The sequence below is a fragment of the Bacillus rossius genome, chromosome 1 (genome assembly GCF_032445375.1).
Source record: "Bacillus rossius redtenbacheri isolate Brsri chromosome 1, Brsri_v3, whole genome shotgun sequence".
NCBI classification, from domain to species: Eukaryota; Metazoa; Arthropoda; class Insecta; order Phasmatodea; family Bacillidae; genus Bacillus; species Bacillus rossius.
The window spans coordinates 177,996,821-178,015,207 of NC_086330.1; the positions used below are offsets into that span (position 1 = coordinate 177,996,821).

The following is an 18,387-nucleotide window of genomic DNA, read 5'->3' on the forward strand; positions in this document are numbered from 1 at the left end:
AGTTACTCTTTCTTTTTTTACCTTATGACCTTTGGCTACAGAATCCAATTTTGAAGCTAATTTTTTTTGGAAGCATTTTGTAATTTAATCCCGTTTCATCAGCGTTAAACACTTGGCAAGGCTCTAAGTTTTCATCTTTAACAAACTTTTCAAATTTTACTTTAAAGTCTTCACTTGCACTATTGTCACCTGACAACATTTCACCACTTACACTAAGTTCACGAATACCGTGTCGATCTTTCCAACGAGATAACCATCCCACACTAGCAGTAAAAGCAGGGTCACCTTTTAATTTTTCATTGAGTTTGAGCGCGAACGCTTGTAATGTTACGCCCGACAGCGGAACGCCTTGTTCACGTTGTTGGCAAAACCAAATGTACAAAGCCTCGTCTAAAGTTTCATTTTTTGGTTTTTTTAACGTGCTTCTGTTACCCAGACTGTCCTTACTCACCATTTTAGCACAAAAATCTTCAATTTCTTACCGATTTTTTTTCCAATCAGAAACAGTTTGTTTTCCCACTCCTAGATCTTGCGCGATTCTAGTTAATGATTCACCCGCATCAATACGAAATAAGGCATGGAGTTTTTGCTCCATAGTTACAGTCACTTTCTTACGTTTAGTAGCCATTACGTTGCTCTTAATAAGTGTACACAATACAATGCTCGCACTGAATAAAATTAAACTGTCACAAACACTTGTCACCAGCACGAGTAACCATCGACTGAAGGGAACAAAACAAAACAACTCGCAGGTATAGATAGAGTAAGTCACTTCTTGGAAAAGACGATGAGCGGAAAACTAGCGGTAATACTCCCGGCTACTGAGGGCAAGAGGACCCTCTCTTACAAATATATTTTCTTATTTTCCTTTGTCACAATATTCTTATTCATCATTTACGTATTTTTTATATCCGTCCGGATTAACCGGATATCCGGACTAGCGGGGTCCGAAATAGCGAGACTCTACTGTAATTTTTTCTGTAATTTCATGTAATTAAAGAAAACTTGAGGTGGTTTTCTCCGTGTGCTTCCGATTACTCTTGTCAATGTTATGGTGGTTTTCTCCGTGTGCTTCTGATTATTCTTGTCAATATTATGGTGGTTTTCTCAGAGTGCTTCCGGTTACAGATGAGAAATTGATCTCCGCATGAAGGACTTTTTCCTAATGAGTTATGTCATTTTATCCTGTGATGCAAATAAATTGTTCATATCTGGTACTAAATCAGAACTGATATTTTTTTTATAAGGTGGATTTCAAAAAACAAATAAACATTACTCAGTCCAAAAATATCTGATAAGACGGAAGAGAAACACTATCACGAAGGACGAACTTCCTTCTCCTTGATGTCTATCGAAGCCTTCCTTCTTTTGCGATCATTAGTGAGCATCCCGCATACCACATAAAATAAATAATATTTACCTGCAAGCAAAAATGTGTCGACATCTGTTGTTGACAAGCAGAACTACTTGCATCAATTTGCTTTGCATTAGATAACTTAACTCTCGCTGATGAAATATTAAAAAAAGTATATTTAAAAAAATGGTTCCAATTGGAAAACTGTCAGTTTGTATCTAATATTAGTCGCAGAAGCTACCATGGATCATGGTTTGTTATCTGCAGCTGAATCGGAAGGAATCCGCTGTAGATACTGTGGCAAGGATTTCGTCATGAGAAGGAATGCTAGACGTCATGAGAGGAATGATTGTGCTAAAAACCCACTACGCAAAATGTTAAGCTGTAATCGGTGTAGCAGGTTGTTAACATGAATTGATAGCTTAAACAGGCATGATGGAACATGTAAAGCCAAGCCTACTTACGGCATAGAGGACATCGATGGATCCACTAGACTAAAGAAGAGTGATCTGCATTACGACAGTAATTTTCCTTGTCCTGAGCGTGATGGTATTAGCTCACCTGGTTGTGACGAAGAACATAAATTAAAGGATGCTGATGGATTCGGGAAGACTGAAACTAATGGCAGTATCAACACCGTGAAAAGAGAGAATACATTCAAGCCTATATTCAGTAGATCCTCCAATCTTTGTAAAAATGATGGACTCCTAAAAAGGAAGCAAGAAGACGATGAAGACACTTCGACATCATCGATAGCGAATTCATACGGTAATCTGGGTGAAGAGGATGTCTTCTTCAGTGATTGTTACAGTGACTCTGAGGCTGTTGACAAAGGCATATACTGTGATGAAGCACCTAGAGCTGACAAGATCGAAGAATGTGGCGGTGTCCTGAGACCGAAACGATGGAAATGACGTGTTATAATAAATAAATCTGATAATGCTTATTATGATCACTGGGACGATTGTGATATTAAAAGTATGTATAATAAACAAGCAAGTAAGATGGTGATAGAAGAGATTGATTACACATCATGGAAAGATCCAAACATATTGGTTTGACCGGCTAAGACTTCTACATGGCTCGCTTTGTGCAGGAAACTATTCGTGCATCAAAGAAATATCCTTCATACTCAAAGAACTGAGGAAAGCTGGCTACATACAATAATGGCTTCTTTTACTTGTATTTGTGTAATGTTGAGAAATAAATTAAATATTGAAAGTAAAGATTAAATGTTTTTATTTCTTGTATTCTGATTTCCAACTAAGCCTGTGTTTCCGCTACTGTATGTGTGATCATTCCGTTTCCTGTGTGTACGTTCCGTTTTCTGTGTGTACGTTCCGTTTCATGTGTGTGTACGTTCCGTTTCATGTGTGTGTACATTCCGTTTCCTGTGTGTACGTTCCGTTTTTTCCTGTGTGTACTATGTGTACAATCCATTTTTTCCTGTGTGTACGTTCCGTTACCTGTGCGTACTGTGTGTATATGTTCCTTTTCTTGTGTGTACTATGTGTACGTTCCGTTTCCTGTGTGTACTGTGTGTACATTCCGTTTTTTCCTGTTTGTACTGTAGTCATTACATTTATTGCGTGTAAATTGCATGTATTGCGCGTACATTGCATGTTGGAGCTTTTGGAGCCGAGTAGACTTGTATCCTTGTATCCTTGGAGCTTCATAGACATGTAGTTTAGTAGCCATGTGGTCTTTTAGTCATGCGGTCTCGCAGCCATGTATAACTCGTAACCAGCTAGATCCTTTTAGACTCGTAGCCTTGTAGCCTTGTAGTCTCTTAAACTCGTAGCATTGTAGTTCAATATCACTGGAGCTGTTGAAAGAAAAGGCAGTTGGAGCATTTGGAGCTGTTGGAGCATTTGGAGCTGTTCGAGCGTTTGGAGCATTTGGAGCTGTTGAAGAATTTGGAGGATTTGGAGCATTTGGAGCTAAGAAGTAGTCGTTGCACGTCTATGCAGGGCTAAATGTTTATAAGATTGCTGGCTTTCGCAAGTGATTTTGTAGTAGGATAGAAATTGTGTAATAAATATTATGTTTGTAAAAGACTTTGTGGTGTTTTATTTCTCGAACCTTACACTTTTCTGGTATTTAAATTAAATTTCTTTTAGCTTCGTCCAGGATCGTGTCAAGGACCTTAGTCGAACTAATTTATCAGTGTTTTGTTTGCAAATTTATTTAATGAATTTTGAACTTTTTCCTGAATTTCTAGGTTAATTATTACGAATTTTCCAAGATGTTGGTCTTGATGTCTGATAGGATGATGGTAGTAGAGGATTTAAAGTCTCTTTAAGAATGATGAACATGGTTTATTGAAATTATTATTATTTACATAAAATTAAACATTATTGCATCGATCGAGTATCGAACCAAGGACAGGAGCGTATCGAATAAGTATGTAAATTAATGAGTGATTTATTTAATTAATTTTGGAATTTTTCCCGAATTTCTAGCTAAATAATTACATGATTTCAGGATGGCATCCAAATTTCAAGATGGTGCGTGTCACAGCAAAAATAATAAATGATTACTGCACTCTAGCGGGTTAGAATAAAACTTGCATGATGGTATGACGTGTACACACACACAAGATGGTGTCCTCCAGCAGACGAAAACAAGATGGTGGCATGTGGTAGCTCTCGGTAGCATGTACTGAATGCAAAATGTAGTATCCATGATGGTCTTCAAGGTCAGGGTCAAGGTCAAATTTCAAGGTCAAGGTCAAATTTCAAGGTCAAATTTCAAGGTCAAGGCCACAGGTCAATGCCAACAGTCCAGGTTAAAGGTATTGTGACCAGAAAATTATACTAACATATCAGCACACTCTAGCAGATGTAAACAAGACGGTGGTCTCCAGCACACGAAGACCAAATGGCGGACATGATGTTGTACTAGTTGTCGATATATACCTTGTTATTGGTGGTAGGTTCGTCTGTAGGTGGCTTCTGTGGAGGAAGGATCTGATGTTTTTATTATTTTTTTTTGCTCTTAGTGGTTTCGAACCAAGGATTGGAATCGAACTAATCGATCAGTATTCTAATAAGTACATTTTTTGATGAATTTTGGAATTTTTCTCGAATCTGTTGCATTTAAATAACGGATCTTTAAGATGGCGGCCGTCACGAAAAGTGCAATTGTGGTTTTAAGGTTTTTTATTATTTAATTCGGTTGATTAATTTTTTTAATGATTTTTAAATTTTTCCCCGAATCTCTAGCATTAAAATTACGGACTTTCAAGATGGCGGACATGATGTCATGCTCACTGGCGATATATATGCTTTAAAAAATGTGGTGGGAGTCAGTCTGCTAGCACCCACCACGGGGGAAGGATCGGTCGCCATTTTTATTTTTTTGCCCTCACCAGTTTCGAACCAAGGACTCCGAGATCCGTGTTGCAAATGTTTGTTTATTTTAATTTTTTTATTAAAATTTTATTAGTCCATTTTTTTATAAATTTTAATTTTTTAAAATTAAAATCGGATAATAAATAAAGATTTTAAAAATGGCGGGCGTAACGATAATTACAATGGTGACTTCATAATCCATGATGACGTCAGAGGCTTATCGTAGGCTGTAGAAATGGATGCTTAAGCCTACATATGGACATTTCTAGCTGCTGGTATTTTTAAGGACTAAAACGGGAAATTTTCCATAGAAACGGGAATTTTTCCCTCGAATACGAAATTTTTTCCTCAAAACTGGAATTTTTTCCTCAAAACTGGAATTTTTGAGTCAAAAATGGCCGCCGTGACGTCACAATCCAATATGGCGGTCCCCGGCACCAAGCACCACACCCTGAACCCTGGCGCAGGAGGAACCAAAACATACTACTTATCATGACCTAGCGAGAATCACAAGATAATCTATTCACATATTAGCAACCATCATGTATCCTTTGTCTGTATAAGCAGTCTCTTTTGTCTGTATAAGCAGTCAAATGTTTTGTGTGGGACGCGGGATGCTCCCTAACGATCGCAACAGAAGGAAGGCTTCGCTAGAACTCAAGGGGAAATGAAATCTTCGTGTGTGATAGCGTTTCTCAGTTGTTTCATGATTTAGTAACCGTCTGATTAACGAACTTTTGTTTTTGTCTGATTTCCATCTGATAAAAAAATTTAAAGTGCTGATTTTATAATATGAATTCGGAAATTTATACGAAACTCTGAATAAAATTACCTGTCTTAGACACCAAGGACAATGCAGTTTGTCTCAAAGCATATTATTTGTCTGAGTAAGGTTATAATTTTTTTAATCCACCTTATAAAAATATTGTAAGTGCCAAATAATTAGCTGAATTTCACTAATTAAATGTAACTCTGAATAAAATGACATGACTCATTAAGTAAAAAATCCTTCATACAGAGATCGATTCCTCACAAATAATCAGGAGCATTCGGAGAAATCCATCAGATGTCTAGCCAGAAATAATCAGAAGCACTTGGAGAAAACCATCAAAATATTAACAAGAATAATCAGGAGCACACGGAGAAAACCACCATAATATTAACAAGAATAATCAGAAGCACACGGAAAAAACCGTCACACGTTTTCTTTGATATCATAAAAATACAGGAAAAAATATTTAAAACTAAAAATAAATTTAAAAAAAATTTAAAATCAAATCATAAAAATACATAAATGGATTCTGCTAGCTTGTAAACTTCTCATTGTTAAGCAAAGATAAAATTTATACTTGGTTCGCGAAATACTGAAAATTTATACGTCCTCAAAGAACATGAACTAAGAAATGCGGAGTTTATAGAATAAAACCTACTTTTTTTGATCTGATGTATATTATTGCGAATAAATCTACATTTAATATGAGTTTTATTAAATATCATTCTTACATATGTACTTTCAAGCTCTTGGCGCCTACAGTGTACATAAATTATATAAAATATTTACGTACCTGTTTCTTCGTTTACCATGTATATTGTGCATTTTTTAATTTTTTAAAGAACAATGACTGAAATGATGTGTTTTATAAACTATAAGTCCTTCTATAACTGGTGTGATTTACAATACTGAGGAATTTTGAGGATAGTATGACCAATAGGATGTTAATATGATGTGACATTGGCTTGATACTTAATAGAATGAAATTTAAATGCTAACTTTGTGATGAAAGCTGCAAGTGTGTGCATTGCGTTCATTTGTCGAATTTGCTTCCAAATGTGTTACCTTATTTTGGTGTGCTTCTTTTTTAAAATGATGTTTTGACTCTAGTATTAAAGTAAATGGATCTTGTTTTAAATTCTTCGATCGGTCGCAGGTATATAAGCGTGTACCCTAGACGACGGCACTTTCAGTTTGTTACTGTCGTCGTCGGTGTAATGATCACCTAGTTTGTTTCATCTGGTGCATAAGTAACGTAATTATCTGTTCTTGTGAACTCGATGTCATCTTTACCGTCTAAAACGGCGAACTTGATGGACGTTGCACCATCGACTACGGGAACCCTGACGTCGGCGACGTCGAAGGAGCAGATCCCGTCGGCAACGACAACTTCAACTCTGGAGGAGACTTCAACAGTCACGGTACCACCAGCAGAAAAGACTTTAATGCCGGTGGTGCTAGATACACAGAAAACCTCGACGAACTTCGTTTCGCCCTCTATGGAGACTTCAATGGCTGGTGGTTCGGCAAAAACTAACGAACATCGGTGCTGTTACTGCGACAAGATTTTCTCAAACATCAGCAATGCTCGACGACACGAGAAGAGAGATTGCGCTAAGAATCCTCCTCACAAAATGTTTAGCTGTAACCAATGTCGCAAACAATTTGCAAGGCATGATAAGTTGAAAAGACACTTGAAGACATGCAGAGGTCCTGCTGCGCGGCAGAAAGTAAAAGTTTCTTTACAACAACGATGCATCGATGTGCATAAGAGTACACCGGGAATGGCTACAACTGCTGCAACATCATCATCTGGTTCGGATCTGAAAGGTTCGGCTTCATCAACTAGACATCCATGCAGCTACTGCGATATGACGTTCGCATTTTCACATGACGCACGAAGACATGAGCGGAGTAAATGCATGGAGAATCCTTCTCGTATGAAGTTTCGCTGCGATGTGTGCCATGTTTAGTTTACACGTATTGACAGTCTGCGACGACATGTGAAAAAATGCAACGGTAAAGTTCTTGTGTCTACTGATGAACTACCTGTAGAAATTTCGACTCCTCGCTTAAGAATGGAGACTCGTAAGCGTACAAGCAAGAAAACCGATTGGAGCTACGAATTAGTCATTTCTCGCCTATGCAGACCAAAATGTTTATAAGATTACTAACTTTCGCAAGTGATCCTGCAGTTGAATAGGAATTATTTAATAAAATTTATTTTGTGAAATAACTTGTGTTGTTTTATTTCTCGAACCTGTCACTATTATGTTAGATTGTTGTTATATATAATTTTTTTTCATCATCCAGAATCGTACCAAGGACCCAAGTCGGTCTAATTAATCATTTTATTGATTGCAAATTTATTTAATGAATTTTGACCCTTTTCCCGATTTATAACTAAATAATTACGAATTTCCAAGATGGTGGACATGATGGCTTATAGAATGATGGTAGTAAAAGAATTTTAAGCCTCTTAAAGAATTTTGAACTTGATTTATTGAAATTATTTTTTTACATAAAATAAAAATATATTGACTCGATCAAGTATCTAACCAAGGACAGGAACTGACCGGATCAATCAGTGTATTGATTGTAAATTTATTTAATGAATTTTGGAATTTTTCTCGAATTTATAGCTAAATAATTACGAATTTCCAAGAGTCTCCTTGTCCAGACATCCTAAGTTACGAACTCTACCGTACGCCACGATTGCCGAAAGTATATTTGCTACGCTCGCACAACACATAAACATACATAGTCTTTTCTTCAGGCTGGGAGCTACTGCAAAACTGAATGGCTGGCGACGGGTATTTATACCCTAAAAAAATTTGTTGTGGGGGAGAGGTTAGCTGTTGGAATGAGGGTAAAGAGAGAGACCGAGGGAGGGAGGGGTGAACATTTTTTCTTGTAAGGGTGGGGGAACAACATCAGTAGTAGTGAGGGTGTTGGGAGGTGGTTATTACGATAAAAATAGTAAATTAAAAAAAGAATAGTGGGGAGGGTAGATTATATATGCTATGAACAACAGTGGTGGTGGTCAGTCTGCCAGCGGCCACCGTGAGGGAAGGACCTGTCGACATATTAGTTTTTTTGCCTTCACCGGATTCGAACCGAGGACTCCGAGGTCTGTGCCGTAAATTTATGTTTATTTTATTTAAAATTTCATTAATAATGTTTTTTTTTATAAATTTTAATTATTTTTTAATTAAAATCGGATAATAAAAATAAATGTTTTCAAGATGGCGGACGTAACAAAATGTGTAAAGATCTAGAATCCAATATGGCCGCCAAGGTCAAGGTCAAAGCTCCCCACCAGTGGCTTAGAGCGGCTTGACCATGGGGCATTTAAGCCACTATGGGGACATTTCAAAATATTTTTGAGAACTGTAAACGGGAAATTTTATTTCGAAACGGGAATTTTTCTCTCGAAAAGATAATTTTTTAATTTTTTTAATTTTTCAGAATTTTTATTGGGATTTTTTTTTTGAAAAAAAATGGAAATTTTGGCGAATGTTTAGGAATTTTAGGCGGGTTTTGGCAAATTATGACAAGTTTTGAAGGTCAAATTCAAGGTGAAGGTCAAATTCAAGGTCAAGGTCACGGTTATCCAAGATGACCGCCTTGACATCACAATCCATGTTGGCGGTCGGCACCTCGGCACCTCAACCAGGAGCCAGTCCTAGGACCGATCAAAACATACTACTCACCGCAGGGAATTTATCGTGTTCAAATATTTATTATGTGGATTGTAGTTTTCTGGAAATTGAAATATTATAGTTTTTGTATGTAGCTAGTAAAATGATTTTTATTCGAAACATAATATAAATAGATAGATGACTCATGCATTCATTGATCAAATAATAAATAAAAACTTATCAAGCAAGTTGCTAATCTTGACTTAAAATTATGCACGGTGTTCTTATCAATTTGGTTTAGTTTATTTGAGAACATGATGCCATTGACTTTCTCTTGTCTCCTAAGGTTTTTATGCGATTAAAATGTTACTTTCTAACTGATTTTAACAATTTATACCCAGGGTGGCACCCTATTGTGATATTAGGGCAGATGACAAGCAGGAATATGTCTTAATTTGAAGTTTGTTATATTTACAGGAACCAATGAAGTCGAAAGCCCCACAGTTGCATTTGGAGTATAGGTTTTACAAATTATTAGGATCTCATGGTGAGTTCGTGTCATTTATAATATTTATTATTAAAATACCGATGAAAGTAGTGTACAGTTGGCAATAACTTTCTGGTTGTATTAAATTGATCATTTTTTTCCAATAATAATTTTTAAGTGCTACTGTTGCGTGAATGTGGGTTGTTTGGAATGCAGCTAAGTAGGTATTTATTCTTGTTCACAAAACTGCCGTTACATGCATGTCATATACTTCGTGTTTTAACTTAGTTAATGAATTATGCAAGGATTTTACAGGAAAAAAAAAATTAGCTCCTTAATCCTTACAGTGTCTCCACTTATTGCAGAAGTTAAAGAAATTTGGTTTTAACCCTAAAATATACCAAGTTAATTAATTAGTTTACATGAGCAGTATTGGTTCAACTTTTTCTTTCAAGTATCCTAGAGTGTTTGTTGGGTTTATTCAGTAATGATTGCAAATTTCTGAGTTCATTTTTGTTGTCCCTTTTTACGCGATGTTTAACTACGGAAGAAGTGAGAGATTCAACCTTATGTATGGTACGTGCTCGCCCATCCGAGCGCTCATAGCACTGTAAAGAAACGTGATATTAAGGGCCAGTAAGCAGAACAAGAAAGGGAAAATCCCACACATCATTCATCATGTGATGAATATTAAGTACGATTACGTAATGAATGCCATCTAGTTGTAATGGGACACGTCTCCTGAAGTACTAATCCCTAATACTCACGTGATCGAATCCAACACCCCGATTTTAGAAGTAGATTCGCTGCTCACGAGCCCTTCGAGGCCGACGTATGTAATAATTGTAATTACTGGATCTATTTATGGTTGAACTGCAAGATATGTATGTATGTGTGTGTGTGTGTGTATATATATATATATATATATATATATATATATATATATAATGATTTTCAGTTGTCTGCCATTTCCACGTCAGTCGGCTAGGTTAATCTTTTTTTTTTTGGGGGGGGGGGGGGAGGGTGGTCACAACAGGGAAGCCCCAGGACCTTAGACTCAATGTCACTGTTTTGTATGTGAAGAGAAATATATAAGCAGAACAAACATGCGCCGACTGGCTCATCACTTGGCTCTTACAACCAACAGAACTTACTAAGATAAAGATTACTTAACGAAAGGATCAGATTTTATATTAAAATTATTACATATATACTTTGGTTCAGGCCTTTTTTTATTTTAAAAATCATGCACATACTTAACTTACAAATATCTGAGGAGTATTATGATTAACAATAGTTTGTAAAATTACCGCGCTTGGGGGCCTGCAAGAGAAAATAAATATTAAAAAAATTGGTTGTATGTAAAGTCGGTTTACGGACGATAGTTTAACGTGACAACATCATAACAAAACATTGATGAAATGATTGATCCAGAAGAAAATGAAATATCATATTCGGCCTGAGACTGAGCCGTAATAGGTTTTTGCAACCAAACCATTTAGGCATTAAAAATATTATATTCTTTGAGGAAGAATTTTTTTTTATTGTTTTATCTTTTGTATGATAAAATCTACCTCTGCATACTTTTATGAATAAATTTGAATCATTTTTATTGAATTATCACTATTTTGTATGGATACAAAGAAGGAGTGAAATGAAATGTACAATTTAATTAATAAATTTACTTTTATTTGCATTCATTAATTCAAATATATTTATTACTTTTGAAGTGTCGTGCGCGCCGTATTTATTTTTCAAGTACAAAAAAAAATTTCAGCCACCAGGATTTGATCCGTCAACCTATCGATTGGTAGTCAGCATTGCTAACCGCACAGCTACGAGGCCATATTCGAAACTATTGTTTCAGATGTTATAAATTAATAATATTCCACGCACGATATAAGTTTGGATTTCTTTTAACTAGCATATTCTCTGTTGGACTCAAAATATTTACACGCTCGTGGGCTCATAACTATAATACGGCGTGTGATTTAGTTGATCAAATAATAGCTCATGACAAATAATTACCAATGTCAAACTAAAGCGTGAAAAGTATCATACCAGCAATAAATATTTAGTTACACAGCTAAAACAATACTCATACAACACTGTTTAAATATACTGATTTACACTAGTTATTAAAATAATACGTACTTGTAAGAACGCCATTTCCTTGCGAATATACGCCCGTGGCGTGGTGCAGAACAATAACCTCGATCCCCGCTATGTTGTCGTGCCCCAAGCCGTGTGTGGCGACATGCGCAGGCGTGATCCAACCGGCGTGACCCGCCTATCCCTGCAGCATGGCGGGGTGAAACCTGAGCAGTACGCCGCCACGTGCCGGCCGAGTTCTCTGTACCGTCCCCAACAGACCAGAGAGATGCTACGCATGCGTAAACAGGACACATCCGTAGTGGGACATCTGTAGTGGGACAATTTTTCGTGCGTGCAGCCAGCGTTCATCGATTTATTAGACGTTGTCACGTCAAAAAATAATAAACACATTGATGGTTACACCAGTGGCAATTATGAACATTTATAATATTTTAAAGATTATTACTACAATTTTTTTATATATAATTTGATAGTTAAAATAAGAAAAGTTCCTTTCACTTGTTTTATTTAATATTTTTCGATGCGGTGATAGAGATGTCCGAAAGCAGATTAACATTCATGCCAAAACATGCTGGAAGCCGAAAAGTATTGAGGAAGAGACTTTCCTGAAATAGTAGGCTGCATCCTGGTGCCAATAGAGGAAGAGAAAGACTCACTCCCGTCCCGTACTTATTGGACTAAATCAAGCATGGCCCGGATGTCTCACGCCACACACAAGGACCGCTAAAATAAATAAAAAAATAACAAATATTAAGACATCGGCCAAAAATAAATACATAACATGATTCCGGGCAGTAGCGGATCTAGAAGGGGGGGGGGGGGAGGGGGCTAAGGGGCTCAAGCCCCCCCCAAAAGCATCTGGGTCCACTATTGTTTTAGTGTTTGCCTTGATAAAGCCTAGCCTCAGCTGGGTCAAGCCCCTCCCAAACCAAAATCCTTGATCCGCCACTGATTCCGGGGGAATCAGGAAAGAAAACTCACCCAATAGGCGGTAGGCGGTAATCAAATCACCGCATAATCCAGCGGATTAAACAGTTAGGGTAGGTGACCCAAATATGAGACCCGGCCTTAATATGAGACCCTTGGTTATCTTGACAAGTAAGAGCTGCTACCCATCAGCTGCTCTTGGAACCACCAGCAGCCTCAATTTCCCCACCACGGATAGAGTGAGACTTTTATCTGACGCGCGCGAGATCCAGAATAACAGTTTATACGATATTCATTTTGAGTTTTCGTGAGTGGCATCTTGCAGCTTTATTATCAACATAGAGGTACGTTTATATTAATTATCCATTCATACTCTCTTATGAGCAGTGAAGTAAGCTTCCATGTGTATGAATAAGGAACTATGACAGTTTAAAATTTCAGCCTTGTTGTTGTGTTTTGTAGCGGCCATTATAAGGTGCCTAATATGAGACCACTAACATGCCCTAATTTGAGATAGGGTCTCATATTAGGAGTAAGGGTCTCATATTAGGTGATTTAGATTTAAAATAATACTGTCGCTGTAAGAACAGTAACTAATAAGTTTAATTTTATATAAAATATCTTAAAATTTTGTAATAGAACATAGTTAGATATGTAGGCCCTGCTGAGAAGGCCAGGGAAAGCCACGTTTCGATCATCTGCTTACCTCCACACTCATCTCATAAGATGCAGCCGTTGGACGTAGGTTTTATGTTCCCTCTCAAGACATATTATGCTCAAGAAGTAGAAGACTGGCTGCGCCAAAACCCAAATCATGTTGTTACAAACTTTACAGTGGCTAAACTTTTCAGTGCTGCATACCAAAGAGCAGCAACAATGGAAATATCTGTTAATTCTTTTAATAAAACATGCCTGTTTCCATTTAACCGAAACATATTTCGTATTTATGAATTTGGTGCTTTCTCTGAATCATTAAATGGCCAAGAAACTAAAGAAGGAAATGGAGCTCAAGATAATTCAGATACAGCCATTTGTAGAGAAGACCAGAGCCACCCAAGTGAAACTTTCATGCAGACAGATCAGCCATGTTGCAGCAGTGCAGTTAGGCCCTTTATCAGACCTGCAGATATTTCACCACTACCAAATTTCCTTCAAAAGAAACATCCAGTAGATGTGGCAGTGCTAATGTTATCACATCATCGCCATACAAAACAAGCTTCGATGAAAATGTCGCAAGAAATAAAAAGGCTGAAGCTCGTAAGAAATTGGTTCTTGGAAAACACAAAGGAAACTAAGCTAGACCTATACAAACCAGATCTCGCAAAACGGACAAATTACGATAACTACCAAATCATTCATCGCTGTAGATTCTGAGGACTCCAGTGACGAAAATATTTCGCTGCATGACAGTTCAAATGAAAGTGATGGATCTGAAAGTGATGATGATGCAGAGTGTTTGTTATGCTGCTGCCCTTTCTCAGAAGACAAACATGGCGAGAAATGGCGGCAGTGCCTTAAGTGCTATGGGTGGGCTCATGAAGATTGCGGAGCTGATCCATGTTTCGTGTGTCCTATGTGTAACAAACAAAAGTGCAAAAAGTGACTAAATGATATCAAATATGGAATTTGGAACATAATGTAGGCGATGTCTCATATTAGGAACACGTTTTTTTTTCTTCATAAAATTTCGCATTTTTTTAATTTCTTAGTTTAATTACTTTCTGTTTTAATACAAGTGCTCAATCCTGTTTTGAAGTAAAAGTGCATTACATAATATATAATCTAAGATAAATAAATCTACCAATAGTGGTTTTAATAACAAAATATAAATATTTTTAAAAAGGGATCTCATATTCGGTACACTTGCCCTACAAGTATAGTGATGTTCACATAATGGCTGACCGACAAGGAAGAAGAAAGGGCAAAGTAAGTTATCTCTTTAAGAAGCCACACCATAGATAGTGACACAAGATTTCAAACTTGGTGAATAAAAATTAAACAATTTAGGTTTAGTTTCAAAATGATCAAAAATACATCTCAGCTAAAGTAAATGAAAAAAAATTAAGGTAATTAAATATTAGTTTAAAAAAAAGTTTATATTTTATAAAGTCTTTTAAATTATTTTTTTTCTTTTATATATATCTTGAAGCACTTCACTTTAGATTAGAAATAAACTTCACATTTCTCACAATTTACATTAAGATATGATTAAAATAAAAATATTACATAACAAAGAAATTATTATCAGTTTTCACAAAATTGAGCCTGAATAATGTCCAGTTTGCCAAAAACAAAGCAAATAAAAATCATGAAAACAGGTTGAATATATGCAACGGCACTGTTGCCATCATTCTGCATGAACCTCCGTTTACGAGCTAATCTCGTTTCTTATGTGAAGCTCTCTTAAATTTAGAAACTTCCAGTGTGCCGCGAAGTTTTCAACATCAGAGTCGTCAGCATTAGTTAACATCGTTCCCATTTTTCCTTAAAAGCTTCTCGTCAACTGAACTAAGGGAAAAAAAGTACTTATTTGTATAGGTTTGTCATGAAGTGAATGTCTTACACTAATATATAAAGGTTTTTTTTTTTTTTTTTTTACATATTACAGAATGTCCAGTATCCTGGAATTTTTAGGGAACTTAATATTCCTGAAAATGCGCGGAGTTGTAAGGGAAATGTGTTATGTTAGGTCTGAGAATGTAAATGATATGGTTAAACAGAAGTTCATCCTATATTGTTGACCAAGTTGTTTTCTTGGTAAATATTGCATGTTTTTGATCTGTGAAAAACTATCAAATGCCTGGAGAAGTCAAGCAATTCTGTCTCTTGGCTTTTGGACAACCTGTATTTAATTTTTTCGTTTATATTTATAAATATAAGAGAGTATTATGTTAGTCTTAGCTCTAAAATAATGTAAGAAAGGGGTATCCACATTCTGTATAGTCAGAAAAAATCAAGCAATGGCAGGGAAGTTGGAATTTGTCAAGGAAGGCCAGGTATTGTACATTAAATCCTGGAAAAGTAATGAAAATTCTCAAGTAATGTCATGCTATCACCCTGTGAAGGCTTTTTTTCCTAATGGCGTTTCAGACTTACACACTATGAAATGGCGTGTGATGGCTTTTTTTAATTTCAAAATATTGCAAGTAAAATATTTAAAAACAAATTATTAGTCGGGGAAATTTGAAAATTCTTTCCGGGGAATAGTCAGTGAAATTTAATACAGACTTGTGTAGACACACCGAAGAATAAAAATATAAGTTTTCACTTTAAAAACGCAAACGTCGAAGAAGTAAACAAAAACTGTTTATAAAAAATGCTCGTCCCCGGCGAGGGCAGTGTGCTCTGTGTTGTCACCACGCGCACGTAGCTTGTCTTGCTCCAGCACGCGCGCCACGTCACGCGCAAGCCGCTCGCTCCGGACAGAGCGACAGTGCAGGCAATTTACTGGAGATACTGTAAAAGTCATGACAATTCTACAGTGAGTCATACTCCAGTCAGCCATCATCCAGACTGTAAAAGCATTGTATTTTTTTCAGATGCGTTTTTATTATATAGTAATTCACACTATCAAATTACGTATGCAAGGTTCTGTTTGAAGTAAAGTGCAGAGAAAACTAAGCCATCTGTTGGGATGATGTAAGCTGAATATACTTTATTGTGTATGGAAAATTGCAAAAAAAAAGTATATTATTTAAAAAAAATAGTCAGGGAAATAAGAAGTTTAGGTCAGGGAAGTCAGAGAAAATTTCAAAAATTTTTTTTTTTTGTAGAATCCTGTGTGTAAATCTGAAATTTACATAGGCTTTGTAATTATTCCCCGTTCTTTGAAGCATTACAATCATTTGTTCATTGGCTGCGGCCTTGTAGGATGCCGTCTTACTTCGTGACTCGGAAACGCACGGAATTCAAATGAATTTTGACACAGTGCGCAGTTGGTCGTGCTATTAATAAACTATCTATCCTTTAATGCATGGGATCAGGGTAGACAAAACGCCGGAATGTTTACAGCCTGAACAATGAGTGAAGACGTACTCGCGTAAAGTGTGTTTTCGGCAGTTCTATTGAAAGGCGATTCATTGATGGATCCAACATCTCCCACTGACTGAATGAATTGGCTAAACTGAAGGTCTTAACTTCCCTTATGTATGTAGAAAATGTAGCGTGCGTGCAGTCGTGTGGCTGCTCCTGATCACTCGGCTTGAGATTAATCTTGATCATTTTAAAATGTTTCTAGAAATTGTGCGTCGTCCCTTTAATTCAGCTTCGAATTTTGTTTCTATGGTTAACATACGAAAGAAGTTTTCGTATTGCCATGATTATGGTGATACTCGGTCTTTGTTTCTTGACTCATGCTTGCAAAGCACTTGCACAACATTTTTATAGTTTAAACATGAATGTTGAAACATAGTGGGTATGCGCATTTCAATATGCAGTATTACCACCTTCGAACAGAGTACTACCTTTGAATATATATACTGTATAGAAGTCGCGAGTGGATAGGATTTACTCTACGTTTTTCAGAAGCGTATGAGAGCAGCTTGGGAACTTCGCCGCTGCAGTGCGCTGCCGTAACGCCCTGTATCGTCTTAGTTGTTATTTACACGTCAGAGCGCAGCCCTGTCGCCCGCTGTCATTCCCCGCACCCCTCACCCATCATTCACTGCAGCTCAAGTTCGTTCAACAGGAGGGGAAGGGGTGTTTGAAGAGTTCGGCACTTGTCCGCTAGGGACCACCACAAGTCGATGCCCTAGAGATGGTGGCGATTGCGGCGGTGAATTAACCAACTACCTCAAAACCGTATTAGAAATTTTAACCTGGGCTGGCGTCTTCTATACAGTATATATATTCAAAGGTACTACACAGTTATTCAAGATTGTATTGATTTTCAAAGAGTAGCTTACTTTAGTGCTGTCTCATCTTGGTCTTCGTAAGGGCTTAAGAATGTACGCGCGTAGGCCGCTAATGCGTGGATTAGTGCACTGACTCCTTTTTGTATCGTTTGTCGAGAATGGCTGGCTGGCAGAAGGGTGTTGATGTGGGTGTTGGAAAGGAAAAAGTAAAAAAGAATAAAAGTAACATGGAAGGAGGGGGGATGTTGCTGCCCGCGACGAAGAGAATAGCCGAGTCGACAAGAACTCGAGTTGCTCGGTTGAAGTGCAACGAGGCGACCAGCGCCGGTTCTCTGTACTCGCCAGTCTTGCAAACCGCAGCTACTCAAAACACTGCACTCGCAAAGTTGGGTTTTTGATAGGTTATCCACGGTTGGTTTTAGTTAACTTAATGTTTCATATTGTGCCCCGACTAACCACGGGAGCTTGCTCAGAACACTTGCTCGAATTTGCAGTTATATTTTTTTTTTTTTTTTAAATCTGCTTTACAATAGGTAAATCATTTGCATTTTGGTTAACATTTATTTTCATCCAAAAAAAATTAGTGTGATATAAGTATTTTTACGTCTACTAGTTGACTAATACTGGCTGCTAGTTTAGTTAGCCATTTAGCGTCATCCCAATTAGGTACACAGCGGCCCCGCCGCCTTCAGATGCGAACGTTTATGGTAAATTCACAGCTTCCTGTGTTGAGACTTTGGTTTATCCTGTCAGACATATGTTTGTATTTGGAACGAAAAACGAAATGTTTCCAAGAAAGCGCACAACAAATAGCTTAGATGTCGCTTTAATGGTTATTCTTAGAAGTTGTCTTATTAGGAATATTATTTACATTACTTTGTATTA

At 37.0% G+C, this 18,387-nt stretch overlaps 1 protein-coding gene across 11 annotated transcripts in view; it reads left to right on the forward strand.

Moving 5' to 3' along the window:
* LOC134527125 (casein kinase I) overlaps nt 1–18,387 on the forward strand; it is a 480,870-nt gene that overhangs the window by 208,511 nt on the left and 253,972 nt on the right. For 10 of the 11 annotated variants that reach the window (XM_063359505.1, XM_063359510.1, XM_063359503.1 and 7 more), the window contains one exon: nt 9,598–9,667. The exons of the other annotated variant lie outside the window; for it this stretch is intronic. In XM_063359505.1, the coding sequence (XP_063215575.1) occupies nt 9,598–9,667 (70 nt within the window). The remainder of the gene's footprint in view (nt 1–9,597; nt 9,668–18,387) is intronic. 11 annotated transcript variants of the gene reach the window in all.